The sequence below is a fragment of the Phoca vitulina genome, unplaced genomic scaffold, assembly GCF_004348235.1.
Source record: "Phoca vitulina isolate PV1807 unplaced genomic scaffold, GSC_HSeal_1.0 scaffold5, whole genome shotgun sequence".
NCBI lineage: Eukaryota > Metazoa > Chordata > Mammalia > Carnivora > Phocidae > Phoca > Phoca vitulina.
In genome coordinates, this window is record NW_022589708.1 from 52,488,003 (window position 1) to 52,506,353 (window position 18,351).

Genomic DNA, 18,351 nt, shown 5'->3' on the forward strand with positions numbered 1-18,351 from the left:
TAGAGTTCTCTGATACTAAAAATAAGACTGGAAACTTTGTTGTGAGGAGATTGTTTGTGGTTAACCTGGGACATGCCTTGCCTTCTCACTAGCTCTCCCGACGGTTACAAGGAAGGGGACGGAAGGTGGGGGACATCCTGCAGGCTGTGCTGCGGTACTATGAAGTGCGGGAGAAGCCGGCCGCCCCCGAGAGCTGCAAGTCCCTGTTCGACTGGCTCCTGGAAAACGCGTAGTACAGACCTGTGGCCACTACATCTTACCGTCTGGGGAGAGGAAGAAACGGATAAAGATGCAGATGGTAAACTTGGAATATTAACACTGATAAATGAACTGGGAGGGAAGTAAATTGAGCTTTTCCAGCGCAGTCATCCCACGTTGTATATAGTTGATACTTTTGTAATCTCTGTCGAATATTATCTTCATTATTCTTCTATACACGTGCGTAGTGTGTTAAGACCCTAAGAACGTGGATTTGAAGGAAGGTTTGACCATGAGGTTTTCAGGGACGTTGACTGACAGATTCTTCTTGCATCCAGATAGTGCTGCTACAGACCACACTGCGGTGGCTGAGGGTAGGCTCCAGGGGTAGAGCCTTCCCGGTCTGCTCCTTTGCAAACACGCTGTTCTGTTGAGAACTAACCTGACAAAAGAGCTTTGAGGTTAGTGGGCTCCCCGCCCCACCCCCCATAGAATTTCTGTCTTATTTTTCAAAGTCAATTTTATTTTCATAGCTCAACTATCGGTAGCTTCTTGAATCTCCCAAACTATTTAATTTCTTAGAAACATATTAGTATTTTAGGTTTCTATAAATACCATAAATGATAGTTTCCCCAGCCTTTCATGAAATGACATTATTTGCTAATGTTGCCAATCCATCTGGCATGAAAATGAGTGTGTGTGTGTGTGTGTGTGTGTGTGTGTGTATGTAAGTAAGGGAGTACTTTAACCTTGCCTAGTGGGTTTGTGCCCTTTTTTATTTTACTGTTTTCTTGGTTAGAAACCCACTGTTGACATTTAAAAGGTGCTTTAAAATAAAATGTCTATAAAGATTGTGCAGTAAGAATTTTTATTTCTCTTTTTGACTATTTTGGGTCCCCACCTTATCCTATAAATGAAAATAAAGGTGCAAAACATGCTAAAATTTTTGAAATTAATGTTAATATGGAAATGCATTTAGAGAAGCCCAGTAATGATTTTCATTTTCCGATTTTTGAAAAAAACAAACAAACACATACACAAAACTCTCTGCTTAGCAAGGGTAAGCTTTTTCTAGAAAAAGAGGGGATTCCCAGCCCCTCCTCCCTTTCCCCCGATAAAATGGTATCTGCTCTATTTTGTAAAGTTGTCTGACATGAGTTTTCTGGCTCTATGTTTTCTACTACTTTGTCTTTAGAAACTGCAAGTTGACTTGAATTAGAGGACCAAGATTGTGTCTTGGTTTTGTATGAGGGTATGCACATGTGAATTTTTGGTTCTTCCATTAGCGTAAATCTAGAGTAAATCACTTTTTGTTGGGGGCTTTGGTTTTGCTCCATTACATTTTCTTTTTTCCTGAGCATTGACTGTTCTGGAAGCTGCACAAAGTGTAGAAGACATAGCACCCACCGAGGGGCAAGGAATAAGGCACTTACATTAATTTGAATTAATCATTATGGTAGAGAAATGTATTTTATAATGAGAGAGTAAAATTTGCTTTATAAGAAAAATGCCAAAAGCTACTTAAATATTTTGAGGTTACAGTGTAAACTTTGGTTTTTCTCAATTTAAAATAAAGAAATAGAGCAAGCCTTAAAAATAAATTTTTCCTAAAGTTTCTTCAAGTATTTTTTAAGGTGGAGAAATGCAGGAAATCTATATAGCCAGAATGGTTTCCATCTTTAGCTTCTCAGAAATTGAGATGCAGCAGCACTGGACTGGGTTTATACACGCTAGGAACTGGGTTGTTGATTAGAACATGGATTAACTGATTATTAAGTTTAGATTGGATTTTTACAAGTATATAACTATCAAGCTGTGTTTAGTAACTTCGATACATGTACGGGTTTGATTAACAGCAAATCGAGTTCTGAATTTCTTTTAAACTAAAGTGAAAATATATTCATTTTGTAACACTTTCTGTGCTTGAAAATGTTTATGTTTATATCTCTTATGGTAATAATCATTTTGAAATAAGATTTTCCTCCTACCCTTGTTTTCTCTGCATTTACCTGGAGCTGTGCTGGACTCAGAGTTCCTTTGTGTAGCCACTACGTAATGACAGACCAGTCTTTGGGTGTTGGCATGTGTGGTAAGAATCCTAATGGAGCTCCACCCCTGTATCCATTTAGGGGCATAGAGAAAAATATTAAGTATTGGCAGATGCGAAAAGAAGCGTGAGTAAAAAGCTCCTTATATGGAGAGAAGTATCTTTTAATCAAGTACAGCCTAAACTTACTTTCTTTAAAGGCACTTTGTGATTATTCCAAAGACATCTTATGTCTGTTTGGTTGCTTGGTCTCCGGAACAGCCGTGTTTGTTGAGAGGACCGAACCGCCCCTCACCCCCGTCTCCTTTTATTACAAGTCTCCTTGACATATTTATATTATAACATTGTAATCTTGCCATTCTGTGCATTTCGGCCCTTATGAAATTACCATGTCTTCTTCAGAACTGTTAAAGTTGTGATGTGCATTGAGTTGAATTCTCTGTTTATCAATTTCAGGACCCTTGAGGGATCTTGGGAAAGAAAGTGAATGAGGTCTCTGATAAGGGTTTTATTTTAGAACATTATTTTCGACTGAAATACAGCAATTCTTTCATATTCTTCTTTTCCCAAGCCAAGTTTAAATTACATTTATATTTTGGAGATTATAAATGTTGATTTTGAAAGTATTTCCTGATTTATACAAAATGAATGATTCATTTATAAATCACAGAAGAAAATTAAAATATCTATTGGGATGGTTGATAGAATTTAATGGAGTAATAAAACCTTTTCACTCAGTGAATATGTGTGATAACATCTTTATACTTTGAAAAATGTTCCACTTACCCTTTCAGATATTTGATGTGAATTAATTCAATTCATAATACTTCCATTTTGCTTAAATAAGGGTTTTATGTTGCTGGTAGGAGAATTTAATTACTTATTAAATGTACCAAGTATAAAGTGAAAGATCATTTATCCACATGGCTTTGACATCAGTGCACATTTCCTAAATGCAAAACTTAACCCTGACTCATCACTGGAGTCCAGACTCAAGATGTCTTCTTAGTTAATTATTTAGCTAATAGTATTCTTTCACAGTTAACTATCAATTTCCCATCAGTATGTTGCTTTAAATTTTATGTTTCTCAAAGGAAACTTTCCACAGTTAAAAAATATATATTAATGCATCCACACTCAGGGTATAGGGAACATACTTTTCCATTTAAAACCCTGCCCACCTGTCACCAGCACAAGACAATTAGAGCTTCAGTGGGAATTCTATGGTTATACTAAAGTGAAATGCATTTTTTTTTTGGTCATTTTTAGCAGAAGACCCCACATGCATTTACTCACTTACTGTATTCCTGCTCTGAAGATGCAGTGTTGGTCACTCTTGTCACTTTATTTATTTATTATTATTATTATTATTATTATTTTTTAACCATCCATGTACATTCCTTTCACATGGGTAGAATTGTAGTTCTAGAAGTCCATTGTTTTGTTTTTGTTGTAATGTTTGAATACTATTTAATACCAGGTTTTAATATTGCTGGATTTGCTAACTTTGGTTAATTGTGCAGTGTTTAAAGTAATTCACATTCTTGTTTAATATATATATAGCAGAAGCAGCTTTGAGTAATTGTAGCTGTTTATTTGTGCAGAATTACTACATTAAGACCTTGTATAACAGTAACTTTTTTGGCTTTTCTGTCCTTTGATATGTTCATTTACCAAAATATGAACTTCAGGATGCACTATACTTTTGTTTTTGCAGTGGCTCAAAATAAACATTTCAGAAATTACCTTTGTAATCATTTGCAATTAATTGTTCTTTTATCCTTTATGAATTGTTTGTCTGTTATCTTTCCTCTCCCAACTAAGAATTCTCCAATAAACGTAAGAGATGCCTGGCCTCGGTTTCCTTCTATAATATCTTGTTAACTACTCTGTCCTGAACTAAACAAAGGCATAGAAGCGGAACTGCCATGATAGAAGACATATCAGATGATCTCCACGCTTCTAAAATGGTTTCCGAGTACTAGGGAAGCTAGGTATTTTTAACCGGACACTGGATTCTAGCCATATGTTCAGGTGCCTCTGAATGCTAACATAAGTGACTTGAAAGGCTGTTTGCCCAATCTGGTTTGCACTTGAGCGCCAAGTAGAATATTATGGTTGCATGTCGGGAAATTCTTCTAGCCTGGGTGTAGCACTCCTTCCATAGGATATTGAGAGCATCCATACCTCTGTCATGCCATGAGCATCAGGCACTTAAAAGTTAGATGCTGATTGTTGCTAATGGAATATGACTTGTCTCTAAGTAAGTAAGGCCCAGAAATTAGGGAATGATTTTCTAGCTTTGTGTGAATGTTGTAAAATACTAGGAAATAATGATAGTAAACAGTGGCTTGGGTGTGAGTGGATCCCAGTCACCAACAAAACGATTCAAAAATGCTGAGAAAAAGTAATCAAGATTCCTTAGCCTGGAATTCCACAAAGGAAAAAGGGCTCAAAAGGAACAGGAAGTTGTGACAAATGGCATTTGAGCAATTTTGCACATTGGGATCATTTGCCATCTGTGTCTCAGCTGGGATAGTGAGGAGGATGAGGGACAGGGCTTGAAGAGTTAGCTCAGGGACACCTGGGTGGCTCAGTCGTTCAGCGTCTGCCTTTGACTCAGATCAGGATCCGAGGGTCCTGGGATCGAGCCCCGCATCGGGCTCCCTCCTTGGCAGGAAGCTTGCTTCTCCCTCTCCCACTTGCCCTGCTTGTGTTCCTGCTCTCGCTATCTCTCTCTCTGTCAAATAAATAAAATCTTTATTTTTGAAGATTTTATTTATTTATGTGACAGAGACACAGTGAGAGAGGGAACACAAGCAGGGGTAGTGGGAGAGGGAGAAGCAGACTTCCTGCGGGGCAGGGAACCCGATGCGGGGCTCAATCCTAAGACCCTGGGATCGTGACCTGAGTCGAAGGCAGACGCTTAACGACTGAGCCACCCAGGCGCCCCTAAATAAATAAAATCTTTAAAAAAAAAAAAGGTCAGATATTTCAAAGTATGAAAGATGGAGAGAAGTTACATATCCAAGGAGGAATATACTTTTGGTGCTATTGTGCAAAGAGGGTGAGAATAAAAACATCTAAGCTTGTTGCAGCATTGCGTTTTTTTTTAAAATTAATTAATTTTTGATGTAGTGTTCCATGATTCCTTGATTGCGTATAACACCCAGTGTTCCATTCAATACGTGTCCTCTTTAATACCCATCACCAGGCTAACCCATCCCCCCACCCCCTCCCCTCTAGAACCCTCAGTTTGTTTGTCAGAGTCCACAGTCTCTCATGGTTCGTCTCCCCCTCCGATTTCCCGCCTTCATTTTTCCCTTCCTGCTATCTTCTTTTTTTTTTTTTTTAACATATATGTATTATTTGTTTCAGAGGTACAGGTCTGTGATTCAACAGTCTTACACAATTCACAGCGCTCACCATAGCACATACCCTCCCCAATGTCTATCACCCAGCCACCCCATCCCTCCCACCCCAGCCCCACTCCAGCAACCCTCAGTTTGTTTCCTGAGATTAAGAATTCCTTATATCAGTGAGGTCATGTGATACATGTCTTTCTCTGATTGTCTTATTTCGCTCAGCATAATACCCTCTAGTTGCATCCACGTCGTTGCAAATGGCAAGATCTCATTCCTTTTGATGGCTGCATAATATTCCATTGTATATATACACCACATCTTCTTTATCCATTCATCTGTTGATGACATCTTGGCTCTTTCCTTAGTTTGGCTACTGTGTACATTGCTGCTATAAACATCGGGGTGCACATACCCCTTCGGATCCCTACATTTGTATCTTTGGGCTAAATACCCAGTAGTGCAATTGCTGGGTCGTACGGTAGCTCTGTTTTCAACTTTTTGAGGAACCTCCATACTGTTTTCCAGAGTGGCTGCACCAGCTTGCATTCCCACCAACAGTGTAGGAGGGTTCCCCTTTCTCTGCATCCTCGCCAACATCTGTCCTTTCCTGACTTGTTAATTTTAGCCATTCTGACTGGTGTGAGGTGGTATCTCATTGAGGTTTTGATTTGGATTTCCCTGATGCCGAGCGATGTTGAGCACTTTTTCATGTGTTGCAGCATTGCGTTTAGAGCAGGAACAATGAATGTATGAAACTCACTCCTTGGGAATGGTGGTGGCATTCTTTTCTCCTTCCTTTGTAGGTTTTGTAATCACCTGCTTTTACTTTTGTGCTCTAGGACAAGGAGGATACTATTGTAGATTGGAAAGAGATAAAAATTAACATTTTCAGAGAGAATCGAAGCCCCACCTTTGACTTTTTAGGGACCCCCTCTTTTAAATGGAGACCTGCATGGACTTCTGAGCTTGGAGCAAACGATTAAAATGATCCGTGTGTACTAAATCCTGCCCGCTGAAATGCTTTGGCCCAATGTGAGATCATTATCAACACTTGAAGGAGATTCACATTTGAGTATGTTTTGAATTACAGCTTCTCTTGAAGAATTGGAAGCTCTGGAACCTTGGCCTCCTCCTGTGTGGCGACAGTTTGGCAGGAGCTGAATAATGATGGCCCCTTCAGTCCGGGCTTAGTAGGGTTTTTTTGCCTCTGGCGTGACCTGTTCCATCCACTTCGCCCATTTCTCTTGCCCGCTGGGGCCCTAGTGGTGTTCGTCATGCAACCTCCGACTGAAAGCAGATGAGATCATTAATGTGCTTGGGAAAAATCTGAACAATATTCTAGCAACTCTTCCATTCTCCAGGATTGCTCAAAGAGGGGAGGAAGGTTCTAGAAATTATAGACTTGAGTTGATTGCTTTCGCACAAAAGACAAATCATAGTTGTTAAAAACACAGCCTTTCACGTGTGTAGACAAGAAGGGAGAGGCGGCACAGGTTTACCGAGAGCAGATTCTCTCAGATCTCCATTTCCTTTTTCTTTCTTTCTTTCTTTTTTTTTTTTTAAGATTTTATTTATTTATTTGACAAACACACAGAGAGAGAGGGAACAGAAGCAGGGGGAGCGGGAGAGGGAGAAGCAGGCTTCCCGCAGAGCAAGGAGCCCGATGCAGGGATCGATCCCAGGACCCTGGGGTCATGACCTGAGCTGAAGGCAGACGCTTAGCCATCTGAGCCACCCAGGCGCCCCTCCATTTCCTTTTTCAATAGAATTGTTCAATTGGCGTATTGGAATACCAGGACCTAGTATCTGTATTTTAATGAGGCATTTTCTATGAAGAAAAGAATGAACAATTGTGGCTTCTTGGCTTTCTGAGAATGTGTTCCCAATGACTTGTAGTTAATAGGTCAGTGTCTGCCTACAGGGTCAGCCTCGGCCATCTGATGTACAGGCGCTTTTACTGCCTTGGGTGAAGATTGTGTTGGAGTACACTGACCAGGGGCTGTTGAAGAGCATTGCGGAGAATACACAGTGACCATTTTGAAGGATAATATTCAAACAATTGCAAACAAACTAGGACAAGGAGCTTCTGAATCTGTTTTTTTCCCTTTTGTCCTTGTGACTGAACCATGATTTGACATTTTCCTCCAGAGGTGGGAAGGTTCTATGTTTACACACTTTTACAAATTGAATATTTTGAGCTCAAATATTTTCCTCCAAATACTATATTTTTATGACTTGCTAGTTATAAACTTAGTTCTCTCCCAGTTACATAAGTTCTATGAAACAGGAATTGATGCTTAGAGACCCCATAGGGGCTTACAATGATGTGGACTTGTGCAAAGTCAGAACAAGGCTGTCAGAAAAAAATAAGCTGCCAGAATTACATCTGAAATCAACTTCATCTCCTTTTCTGTTTATAACAGAATATGGGTAGTTGTGGGGTGAGGGGGCATGGATTCTGGGGAGATTGAAATGTTCTGATAATTGCTTTTCCAGCTTATAAGTCTATGTCTTTGAGTCACCTCAGTCACCTTGTGGCAAATGTTGGGCCAACTGAAATTGCCTAAATTTGGGCAAGCCAGCTGACCTCTTTACTGCCTCGAACCCTAAGAAGCCGTGGCTTCCAGGAGGGGTCCCTGGTTAAATGGCAGAGTCTGCGGTTGACACAGAGCTGGGGAGATAACAGACAGTATGTTGAATGCGTCCGATCACCTAAGGCCTCAGTAGACCCAAATGGCTAAGTGCTCTGGTAAGGCAGGAGGTATTAGGTCTGTGTAAGTACAGGGTAGTGGGAGATGAGAGACCCTCAAGGCTTCTCTCAGAAGGCTAAGAGGCTGCAGGGAAAGTAAGCCATTGCCAGCCCCCTTGTGGGAGTGGAATGTGTTTGAATGGGGGAAAAAAAAGCTATACTATTAGTCCCTGCCTTTATGGAGTTTATTATTTAGAAGAAGAGTCATTAAATGAGTAATTATAAATACAATTATTTACACTACTGTTTCAAGGGTGGTGGGAGCCTAAAACAGAGGAGCCTAATTGGGCTTCGCTAAAGATGTGCGGCTGAGGAAAGGGAGTCAGGGCGGTTGGGGGAGGTGGAGAGCTTTTTCGGTAGAACAAACGAACACCTTGAAAAGAGAAGGCTTGTGGCTTATTTGAAGAACCAGAGACCAATTTGGCTAGAGCCTGAGGAGTTGTGACACATCTTGAAAACTATGTAGACATCTTAGATAGCTCTCACTTAGATGCTTAAAGAAAGTATTTGTGGTTTTGTGTACTGCAGTAATGCAGGTTTTTTTCTACCGTAGCAGTTGGTTTTAAATCTGTGGCATGGTGGGTGATAGTCTTGCTTGACCCTGTGCTTTTTAGACCTTGCCTGGAGTAGTAGGTTGAGTCCCAGATACCATCTTACAAAGGACAGAGATCAAGTGAACCATCCACATCCATGACTGTTGAATGCTGAAGGAGCCAAAAAGGACTCATTTGCGTTTTCACTGAAAGACAAAAGGCTTCTTGGCCTGGAGAAGGAAAGTGGGGTTGGGGGTGACCTCAAAACCATTTTTAAGCATCCAGAGGGCTGTCAGTGGAGACAGATCGAAACTTGTGACCCTAGAAGACCAGGTTAGGATCAGTGGGTAGAAATTAGCAGCAGCAGATTTCCGCTTGCTCTCCAAAAATTAAAGCTGTGTAACAATGGGCTAGACCCTTTCTGTGAGAAAGAGTGCACTTGTCCTTGGAGATGAGTCTGCAGTGCTGGCTGATCACTCTTGCAAGTTTTGGTAAGAAATCCAAACCGTTCCTAATTTTGGAGTAGGTGACCTGCTTTCCCATATACTACTTAATTTTTCCCATGGCAGTTTAGTGAAGTTTAGGAGCATAGGCTCTAGGGTTAAAAGAACTTGATTTAAAATCACAGCTCTACCACTTGCAACCTGTCTGTACGATCTAGAGCAAAGGCCTGGAATGGTGGGATTTTCCTCCAGGGGCGATTTTCATTTGCTCATGACAGGTGCCTGGGGGCACAGCTAGTCTTGGAGCTCCTGAATTTAAGTTCAAGCCATGAAGTTTTCTGACTAAATCACACGGCTGGAAATTGTACTGCACACCCGGGCCAGGGGCTATGCATGAGGGGAGCAGCCTGCCAGGGTTCCAACTTGAGAATTGCTTTGTTGGACGGCGTGGAGAGAATTGACTTGCCTTTCTAAAGCCCCATGAGGCTGCTGAAATACTACTCTGTATCACCGTTTTTTCTTCAAGCTTGGCAAATATTCCGAGGACAGAAAAGTGGTGTTGAATGCCGAGCTTACTTGCTGGGGTTCTTTGCTTTTGCTAGATTTTGACCCACTGATTCCTCAATATCCTATGAGCTGTTTGATGCCTCCAAGAGCCTGTTTTGATATTTTATCCAATTTCTTCTCCCAGGTAAACTGCTTATAATATTTTAATTTACATGTAGTACTTAAATTTTTTTTTTTTTTTTTTTTGCTGTTCTCCATGTGCTTGACCCTTGATGCCCCTTTTATTTTTGCCAATATTTTTATCTTTTTTCAAAGGGTCATAAATGCAAATGACATTAAATTTCAAAAGGTATAAGGACATACAGTGACAAGTCCTTACAGCTCTCCAGCCACCAAGCAGCTCTCCTAGAGACAACAACCTTACCAGTTTCTGCTGGGCAGCAGTTGTGCTAAATAGAATGTTTCAAAGCTTGGATTGGCTGTTGTAACCTATTGCTGGATGTTAATTTGAAAGTGTCAAAAACCAGGAAATGGTTACCATGAAAGTCAAGTTAGTGGTTACTCCTGGGGCAGAGGGATATAGACAGGAGGCTAATGTGTCAGTTATACTCTATTTCTTGCCTTGAATGGTGGTTGAACTGTTCCTATAGATTTGTGCAATTCTGTGTATGTTTCATTTAACATGTATGCACGCATGCACACACACACACTTTTGTTTTTGTTTTTTTCACACACACACTGTTTAAAAAAAAAAAAAACAACTGCAGGGCGCTTGGGTGGCTCAGTCCATTAAGTATCTAAATCTTGATTTTGGCTCAGGTCATGATCTCAGGGTCGTTAGATCGAGCCCTGCCTTGGGTTCCATGCTGGAAGTGGAGCCTGCTTAAGATTCTCTCTCTCTCCCTCTCCCTCTCCCACCCCCAACCCCACTCACATGTGCTCTCTCCGCTCTCGCTCTCTCTCAAAAAAAAAAAATAATTAAAATAAAAAAAGTAAAAAAAAACAACTGCAAAATTAATCATCTCAAAAACAACCAGGGAGAACAGATGGATTACCTGCAAAACAGCAGTTTGATTCACAGCAAGTCAACAGTTCTGATAGAAGCCCAAAGATAATAGAATGATATCTTCAAGTGCTGGTTAAAGTCAGATCTAGAATTTCACATACTTCTAAACGATTTTTCAAGAGTGAACATAAAATTAAGGTAATTTCTAATAGCCCCAAAGAATTCACAGGTAATTTACGTATGCCAAGAAAAACTGCTGAATATACCCCTTTCATAAGAAGGATATTGAATGCTATAGAAACAGTGAAGAAGCAATGTTTCAAATAATAATTAAAAAAATGAAAGCAAGGAGGAGCAACCACCCAAATGCAATACTGTTCTTATAATAATTTCTACTTATTCTCTATAGCCAGCACTTCACGTCATTGAATCCAGATATCAACCTTGTCATTATTATTCCTATTTTTCATGTGAGAAAAGTCAGGCTCAGAGAAGTTAAGTGTCTTCCCCAGTGGGCATAGTGGTAGGCCCAGGTCTGCCAGGCTCCAGTTCTGCTTATTACATTACACTGTGTCACCATATCTAAAAACCAAAATACATAAGGTGACAAAATCACCTGCAAATAACACCTAGAGACAACAACCATTTACGTTGGCATATTTCCTTCTAGTTTTTCTCCCATACATATATTTTATACAATTGGAATTTCTTTTATTTCATAAATATTTGCCAAAACTTTTTTTTTTTCTTAATTCCACATTTACCTTTGGGCTTTCCAAGTTTGGTGGTCGATGAATCTTGCCACTCTCTTGGCTAGAAATAACCAGAACTCTTTGTTCTGACTGATATGTATAATGTTGTATTTTCTTTGCATTCCTATTATTTGGTGCTACTTTGAGCCAAAGTTAGGGCAATTGACAGTCTTTACAGTGTAAGTATTTTAAGTAGATCTTTTGTGAAGGGCAGTATGTAAAAAAGATCTCTGGTTGGCTTCCAGAAACCAGGCGAAAGTATCTGTTATCTCAGCTTGACTGTTTGATTTTCCCCTTTCCTGCCTTCACTCTTTTTTTTTTTTTTTTAAGATTACTTGTTTATTTATTTGAGAGGGAGAGAGAGAGCATGAGCAGGGGGAGGGGCAGGCAGAGGGAGAGGCAGACTCCTGACTGAGGGACTCAATCCCAGGCCCCTGGGATCATGACCTGAGCCAAAGGCAGACGCTTAACCAACTGAGCCACCCAGGTGCCCCTCCTGCCTTCACTCACTCCGTCCATCAGCGCTGACAGCAAGAGAGGCAATTCCAGACAGTTTCATGTCCCTCAGAACACGAGAAGAAAGAGTTACAGAAAGGACAGATGTTCTTTCCAAGCTCTAGTCCCCTTTTTTTCAATTAGCTTTTCCCTTTGCCCCCTTATCATTTTATACAAAGTGCTTCTTAGGTCCTGTCCTATAATAAGCGCCTAATAGATGTTATCAATTTTAAACACCATTCTTATCCTATAACTTCTGAGTTCCACTAGAAATGTCAGAGGGTCTGGGTGGTGATTACTTGTAAGCATGAGAAGAAGAGTCCTAGGAAAGCCATTTCTCAGTGTGAGTTCATCCTGAAAAAACATATATATTAAATATAACCAAGTGATAAGCAAGAGCCGATGGACAGGTTTCTTAGAACAAAGGCACAGATGATGGTGCAACAGTGGAAGAGACAGAGAGCAGATGACCAGCGAACCTAGAAGAAGGAGGCAAAGGGTTTGTCCAGTGCAGATGGTGTAAGGCATTTAGGGAAACCAAGTGTAAGAATTCGAGGTAGATGTTGAATTTTTCCTTTTTAAAATTCAATTCTTGTTCAAGGGCATGTCTACCGTCTTGAAGGAGGTCTGCACAGGCTCCTAGTTGGAAGTATACAGGTCTACTTCAGGAGGTTACACTTCAAGTTATCACCCCTAGTTTATGATTTTTTGTAATGATATTGTTTCTGCCAGCCCTCGTGTAAGGCAATGGGGGGCACACATGTGACAAAAACATGCATCTTTTTCTTAATAAGGAGACATCAGTTGTTTTATGTAATGCAAACTGTGGGATATTAAGAGAAGTAAGAACATGAAATATATATATGGTATATGGTATGTGTAGTGGGAAGGGGAGGTGGAGAGAAGAAAACGTGCCCCCTTGTACTTTCACTTTCACCAAAATTTAGTATTGTTTTTAGTTTTGCCCAAATTTAGTATTATATTTTAAATATCTGCCCTCTTGGGATGGTGGTATAGTGGTTTTGGGTTTTGGCAGAATGGGACAGAGAAAATCCGAGTTTCCTGCTGCCACAGAGAGTTGTAAGCAGGAATATAGAACTTTGTTCCTAAGAAAGACAAATGGAACAGTACCGCAGCATGGGCCAAACTGGCTAGAGATGAGGTGGGAATGTGTCCACCTCAGAACATGCCGGTGGGGACAACTGAGAAGAGCTGAGCAGCAAACAGATCAACTACATCGAAGTAACAGTTGTCTCCAGTTTCCATGTGTACATGAGCAATTCCATACCTTCCCTCCATACCTTGAAATTATTGCAAATGCCACCTGCAACTAAAGACTATGATGGACATCTAGGAAATAAGGGGAAGAAAAACATCTGCATTCAAATCTAAATGTCTTTAGGATACTTAGAATTGACTAAGATTCACTTTTCTGCCATCGTACAGAATGGGGCTGGAAATAGAGAATAAGTTATCAATAAGAAATCAATTCTATTTCTTAGACACCTGAGTTAGGGTCTTTAAAACCTCATACAACCAATACCTCCTTTAGAAATGATGTTTAAGGGGCGCCTGGGGGGCTCAGTTGGTTAAGCGTCTGACTCTCGGTTTCGGCTCAGGTCATGATCCCAGGGTCCTGAGATCGAGCCCCAGTGTCTTTCTCTGTGCTCAGCAGGGAGCCTGCTTCTCCCTCTCCCTCTGTCCCTCCCCCTGCTTGTGCTCTCTCTCTAAAATAAATAAATCAATCTTTTTTCTTATTAAGAATTGGCTCACATGTTATGAAGGCTGGCAAATTCAAAATATGCAGGGTAGGCAGCAGGCTGGAGACCCAGGGAAGAGCCCGTGATGTAGCTTGTATCTGAAGGCAGTCTGCTGGAAAAACTCCCTCTTTCTTAGGGGACCTTGGTCTGTTTTCTCTTAAAATCTTTCACTGATTGGGTGAGGCCCATCCACGTAATGGAGAATAATCTTCTTTATTCACAATCTACTGGTTTAAAATGTTAATCTCATCTGAAAAATACCTTTATAGTAACACCCAGATGTGTTTGACCAAATATCTGACACTGTGGCCTAATCAAGTCGGCACATAAAGTTAATCATCACACTGAGATCTGGGGCCTGGTCAAAGTAAAGACCCCAAAGGACTATTCCCACAGTATAAAAGTGAAGTTGGGAGGGTGGAAAAGAATCACAACTCTCTGGAGCACCCTGGGGATTGGAAGAAAACTAACCTGTTCAAGATGTTAGTATTATCAAGCACAGAATGTAAAGTAGTTGTGTTAGATACATAGAGGAAAGCTTAAATATGAACAGGGAACATCTCCATATCCACTAGGATGGTATAATAAAAAAAAGGACGATAACAAGTACTGGCAAGGATGTGAAGAAATTAGAGCTTTTATACACTGCTGGTGGAAATTTAAAAATGATGCAGTCACTTTGAGAACAGTTTGACAATTCCTCAAAAAAGTAAGACAGTTACCATATGAGCCAACAATTCCACTCCTAAGGATATACCCAAGGGAAATGGAAACACGTCTGCACAAAATCTTGTACCTGAATGTTCATAGCATTATTCATAATGGCCCCGAAGTGGAAGGGACCCAGAGGTCAATCAACTGATAGGTAAACAAAATGTGGTTTATCCATATCATGGAAGATTATTTAGCCATAAGAAGGAATGAAGTAGGGATATAAGCTATAAGATGGAGGAACCTTAAAAACAGGATGCTGTGTAAGACAGCAGATACAAGAGGCCACATGTGACATGATTCCATTTACACATAATATCCGGAATAAGCAAATCCATAGTGACAGAAAGTAGATTAGTGGTTTCCAGGGACCGGGGGCTGGAGAAAAAGGAGAGTGACTGCTTATGGGTACAAGGTTCTTTGGGGTGATGAACATGTTCATGTTTGAACAACTCTCTGAAGATCCTGAAGTCCCCCGAGTTGCACATTTAAAAAGGATGAATTTTGTGCTAGGAAATTATATTTCAATAAATCTTATAAAATATGAGCAGAGAATAAATACATATATTATACATATACATATATAGATATATATTTTTCAAGTGGGCTCCACACCAAATTCGAGGCTTGAACTCACGATCCTGAGATCAAGACCTGAGCTGAGATCAAGAGTCGGATGCTTAACCAACTGAGCCACCCAGGCACCCCGAAAAATATATTTTAAAGACAAACTTTTTTTTTTTTTTTTAAAGATTTATTTATTTATTTGACAGAGAGACACAGCGAGAGAGGGAACACAAGCAGGGGGAGTGGGAGAGGGAGAAGCAGGCTTCCCTCGGAGCAGGGAGCCCGATGCGGGGCTCGATCCCAGGACCCTGGGATCATGACCTGAGCCGAAGGCAGATGCTTAACGACTGAGCCACCCAGGCACCCCTAAAAACAAACTTCTAAAAATGAAAACTTGAAATGAGAAAACAGTGGTTGAGTCTAATGGCTGATTAGACATTGCTGAGAGAGAATTAGTGAATTGGAAAAAATTCTCCAGAGTATAGTGTAGAAAAACAACGACAGGATGCATGAGAGAAAGGTTAATTGCCACTGAAGGAAAGGAGAACTAACACGTGTAATAATTACAGAAGGAGAAGAGGGAGAAAATAGGGTATAATTAGTATTTGAAGTTTGCTAGAAATTTTCTGGAAATGACAGAAGAACCATCCACAGATTCAAGAAAATGAACAACTCTCAAGCAGAAACAATACACAGTAAATTTTCTAGGAAGAGCCATATACATATTTGTCTACTTTTCGAGATTATTGAATAAGCAAGCTAAAACGTCCAGGGCGATCAGTAAGAGAATATAGAAATTGCATATATTCAAACTAGTAGGGAAAAAAATAGAAGTCAAGAAAAGATAGAAAAAGAAACAGAAGTAGACCAAAAATTAGAGAGCACAAAATAAGATGGTAGATCTAAAAACTCTTTTCCTCTTCTCTTATAGGTGTTCCCAAGACCACCCCCAATAAAATTCCTACACAGGAATATTCAAATCTGTTTCCAGGGCAACCTGATCTGTGAAACTGGTACAATTGCTCTGGAAAAGGACTGAGTATTACCTGGTTAAGTTGGACTTGTGTGTGTCCTATGTCACAACAGTTTTACTGTTAGAAACTCTAGAGATAATCTTGCATATATAGACCAGGAGATATGTGTAATGCTCATGAGCAGTAGACTGGATGAATAAATCGTGTTATAGGCATCCAATGGAATTTTTTTTAAAGATTTTATTTATTTACTTGACAGAGACAGAGAGAGAGAGCACAAGTAAGCAAAGTGGCAGGCAGAGGGAGAGGAAGAAGCAGGCTCCCCGCTGAGCGGAGAGCCCCACATGGGGCTCGATCCCAGGACCCTGGGATCATGACCTGAGCTGAAGGCAGACGCTTAACTGACAGCCACCCAGGCGCCTCACATCCAATGGAATTTTATACAACACCAGAAAAAGACCATAGCTACATGCATCAACATGGATGCACTGCAAAAACATAACAGCAAAAGAAGCAAGTCACAGAAGAATACAAGAAAGTGAGTCCATTTAAAGTTCAAAAACAGACAAGATCATATACTATGTCATTATATATATATATATACACACACACACACACACACACACACAAACACACACATATATACACACATCCCTTTGGAGTCATACATAACTATAAAAATAGAAAGGAATAATTAATACAAAATTCAGGACAAGGATTTGCCTGTGGAGATTGGGAAAGGGAAGAGCACACAACAGAGGCTTCCAAAGCACCTGTAATATTCTATTTATGAGTGGTAAGTCCCCGGATGTTCAACTTATTTCTTTCAAATTATACACGTCCTTTATATAATATTTTTAAAGTGTGGTATACGGCACAACGATAAAAATTCATTTAAAATAAATTACTCAACAAAATTTATTCAAAGGAGGCTCTGGGCTATGTTAATAGGTAGTTTCTGAAAATGTTGAAAAAAAAAACTTTGAAGAAAAATGATGTGAGCACAACTGAGGATTAAGGAAAAAAACACTTTTCTGTGCTTCCTGAAATGCCCCCCCGGAGAAGGTGTACGTTACTTGGGTTTTCTATTTGTCCGCCTCTGAAAGTTGGGGCCGGTGGGGGTGAGGGAGGAGACTGCTGTCCACGGAGGCAATCAAAGGGAAGCTATTACCATTGGCTGTCTTATCTCTAGGTCTGTCTTGAATCTCCTGGACGTACTCCTACATGTGGATTCCCACCCCCAGCTCCTGACAGAGGCTTCATTGTCCACTCTTGCAGTGGATGTTGCAACGAGAAGGCCCTGTTGCCCCACAAAGGGACTGGATCAGAGGAAGACACTGGAGGGAGGTGGGCAGAGGAGGCAAGGAGGACACTTTAAACCAGAGCCTTTAGCAGGAGTCCATCCCGGGAAAGGGCAGGACACCGGTTAGTCAGGGGGATGTTGCAAAGGGCAGAGCTGCAGGTCGCTGCCCTGTGATTCAGGCTGAAGAAACAGCAGCTGAGATGCTTGAGCCCCGTGTGGGCTAAGGTGGTCTTCTTGGTACCCATGCACCCCGCCAGCCGACTGGACTGGTGAGAGAGCGGCAGGGCTGGACGCCGTGCCCTTCCGCAGGGGCTAATGCAGCCTCTCCGGCCGGGTTCACAGCAGGGCAGTGCTCAAAACCGCCCAGGGGCACATAGCGTTTTAGGACAACCAGAGGGAGTCTTTGCGAAGGGCGCCCAGAAGCGCAGACTCCTGCTGCAGAAACACGGATGATCCGCTCTGCTCTCTTAAAGCTGCAGTGTTACTTTGAGCCTCAAGGTGGTACAGCAGCACAGTGTACGGCGGGCGAGCTTCCTTCGGCACCATGAGCCTGACCGCTTGAACCATCTGTCAGTGTCCTGCCGGCATTCCTTGTTTCAACTGGGCTGGCGCCTAGTCTAGCCTCACTTGCAAGGTCTTTTCTTGCAGGTCCATCCTCTTCCATCCCCAGCCAGAACCTGGATCATTTTCTCAACTCTTTGGTCACTTCTGCTCAGGTTTACCGCTCGGTTTCAGGTCAGAAGGGCTGCCCTGTGGTCATGGGACCTGTCCTCCCAAGGCAGACAGTGCCAGGCACACATGAGACGTGCGTCCACGGGGCTCCTCAGACAGTCATATCCTGCTCAGGTGGGCAGACTGCAGACGCTCACCGCCAGCGGTCCTCGCGAGCTCAAGCCACCCCCTTGCTTCTTATTTTACCCATTCCCACCCACCTCTGTCAC

At 41.3% G+C, this 18,351-nt stretch overlaps 1 protein-coding gene across 5 annotated transcripts in view; it reads left to right on the top strand.

Moving 5' to 3' along the window:
* Positions 1-4,100, top strand: part of AKAP11 (A-kinase anchoring protein 11) — a 51,484-nt gene extending 47,384 nt beyond the window's left edge. For all 5 annotated transcript variants that reach the window (XM_032402945.1, XM_032402946.1, XM_032402949.1 and 2 more), the window contains one exon: positions 93-4,100. In XM_032402945.1, coding sequence (XP_032258836.1) covers positions 93-233 — 141 coding nt within the window. In that variant the 3' untranslated portion in view covers positions 234-4,100. The remainder of the gene's footprint in view (positions 1-92) is intronic.
* The last annotated feature ends 14,251 nt before the right edge of the window (positions 4,101-18,351 follow it).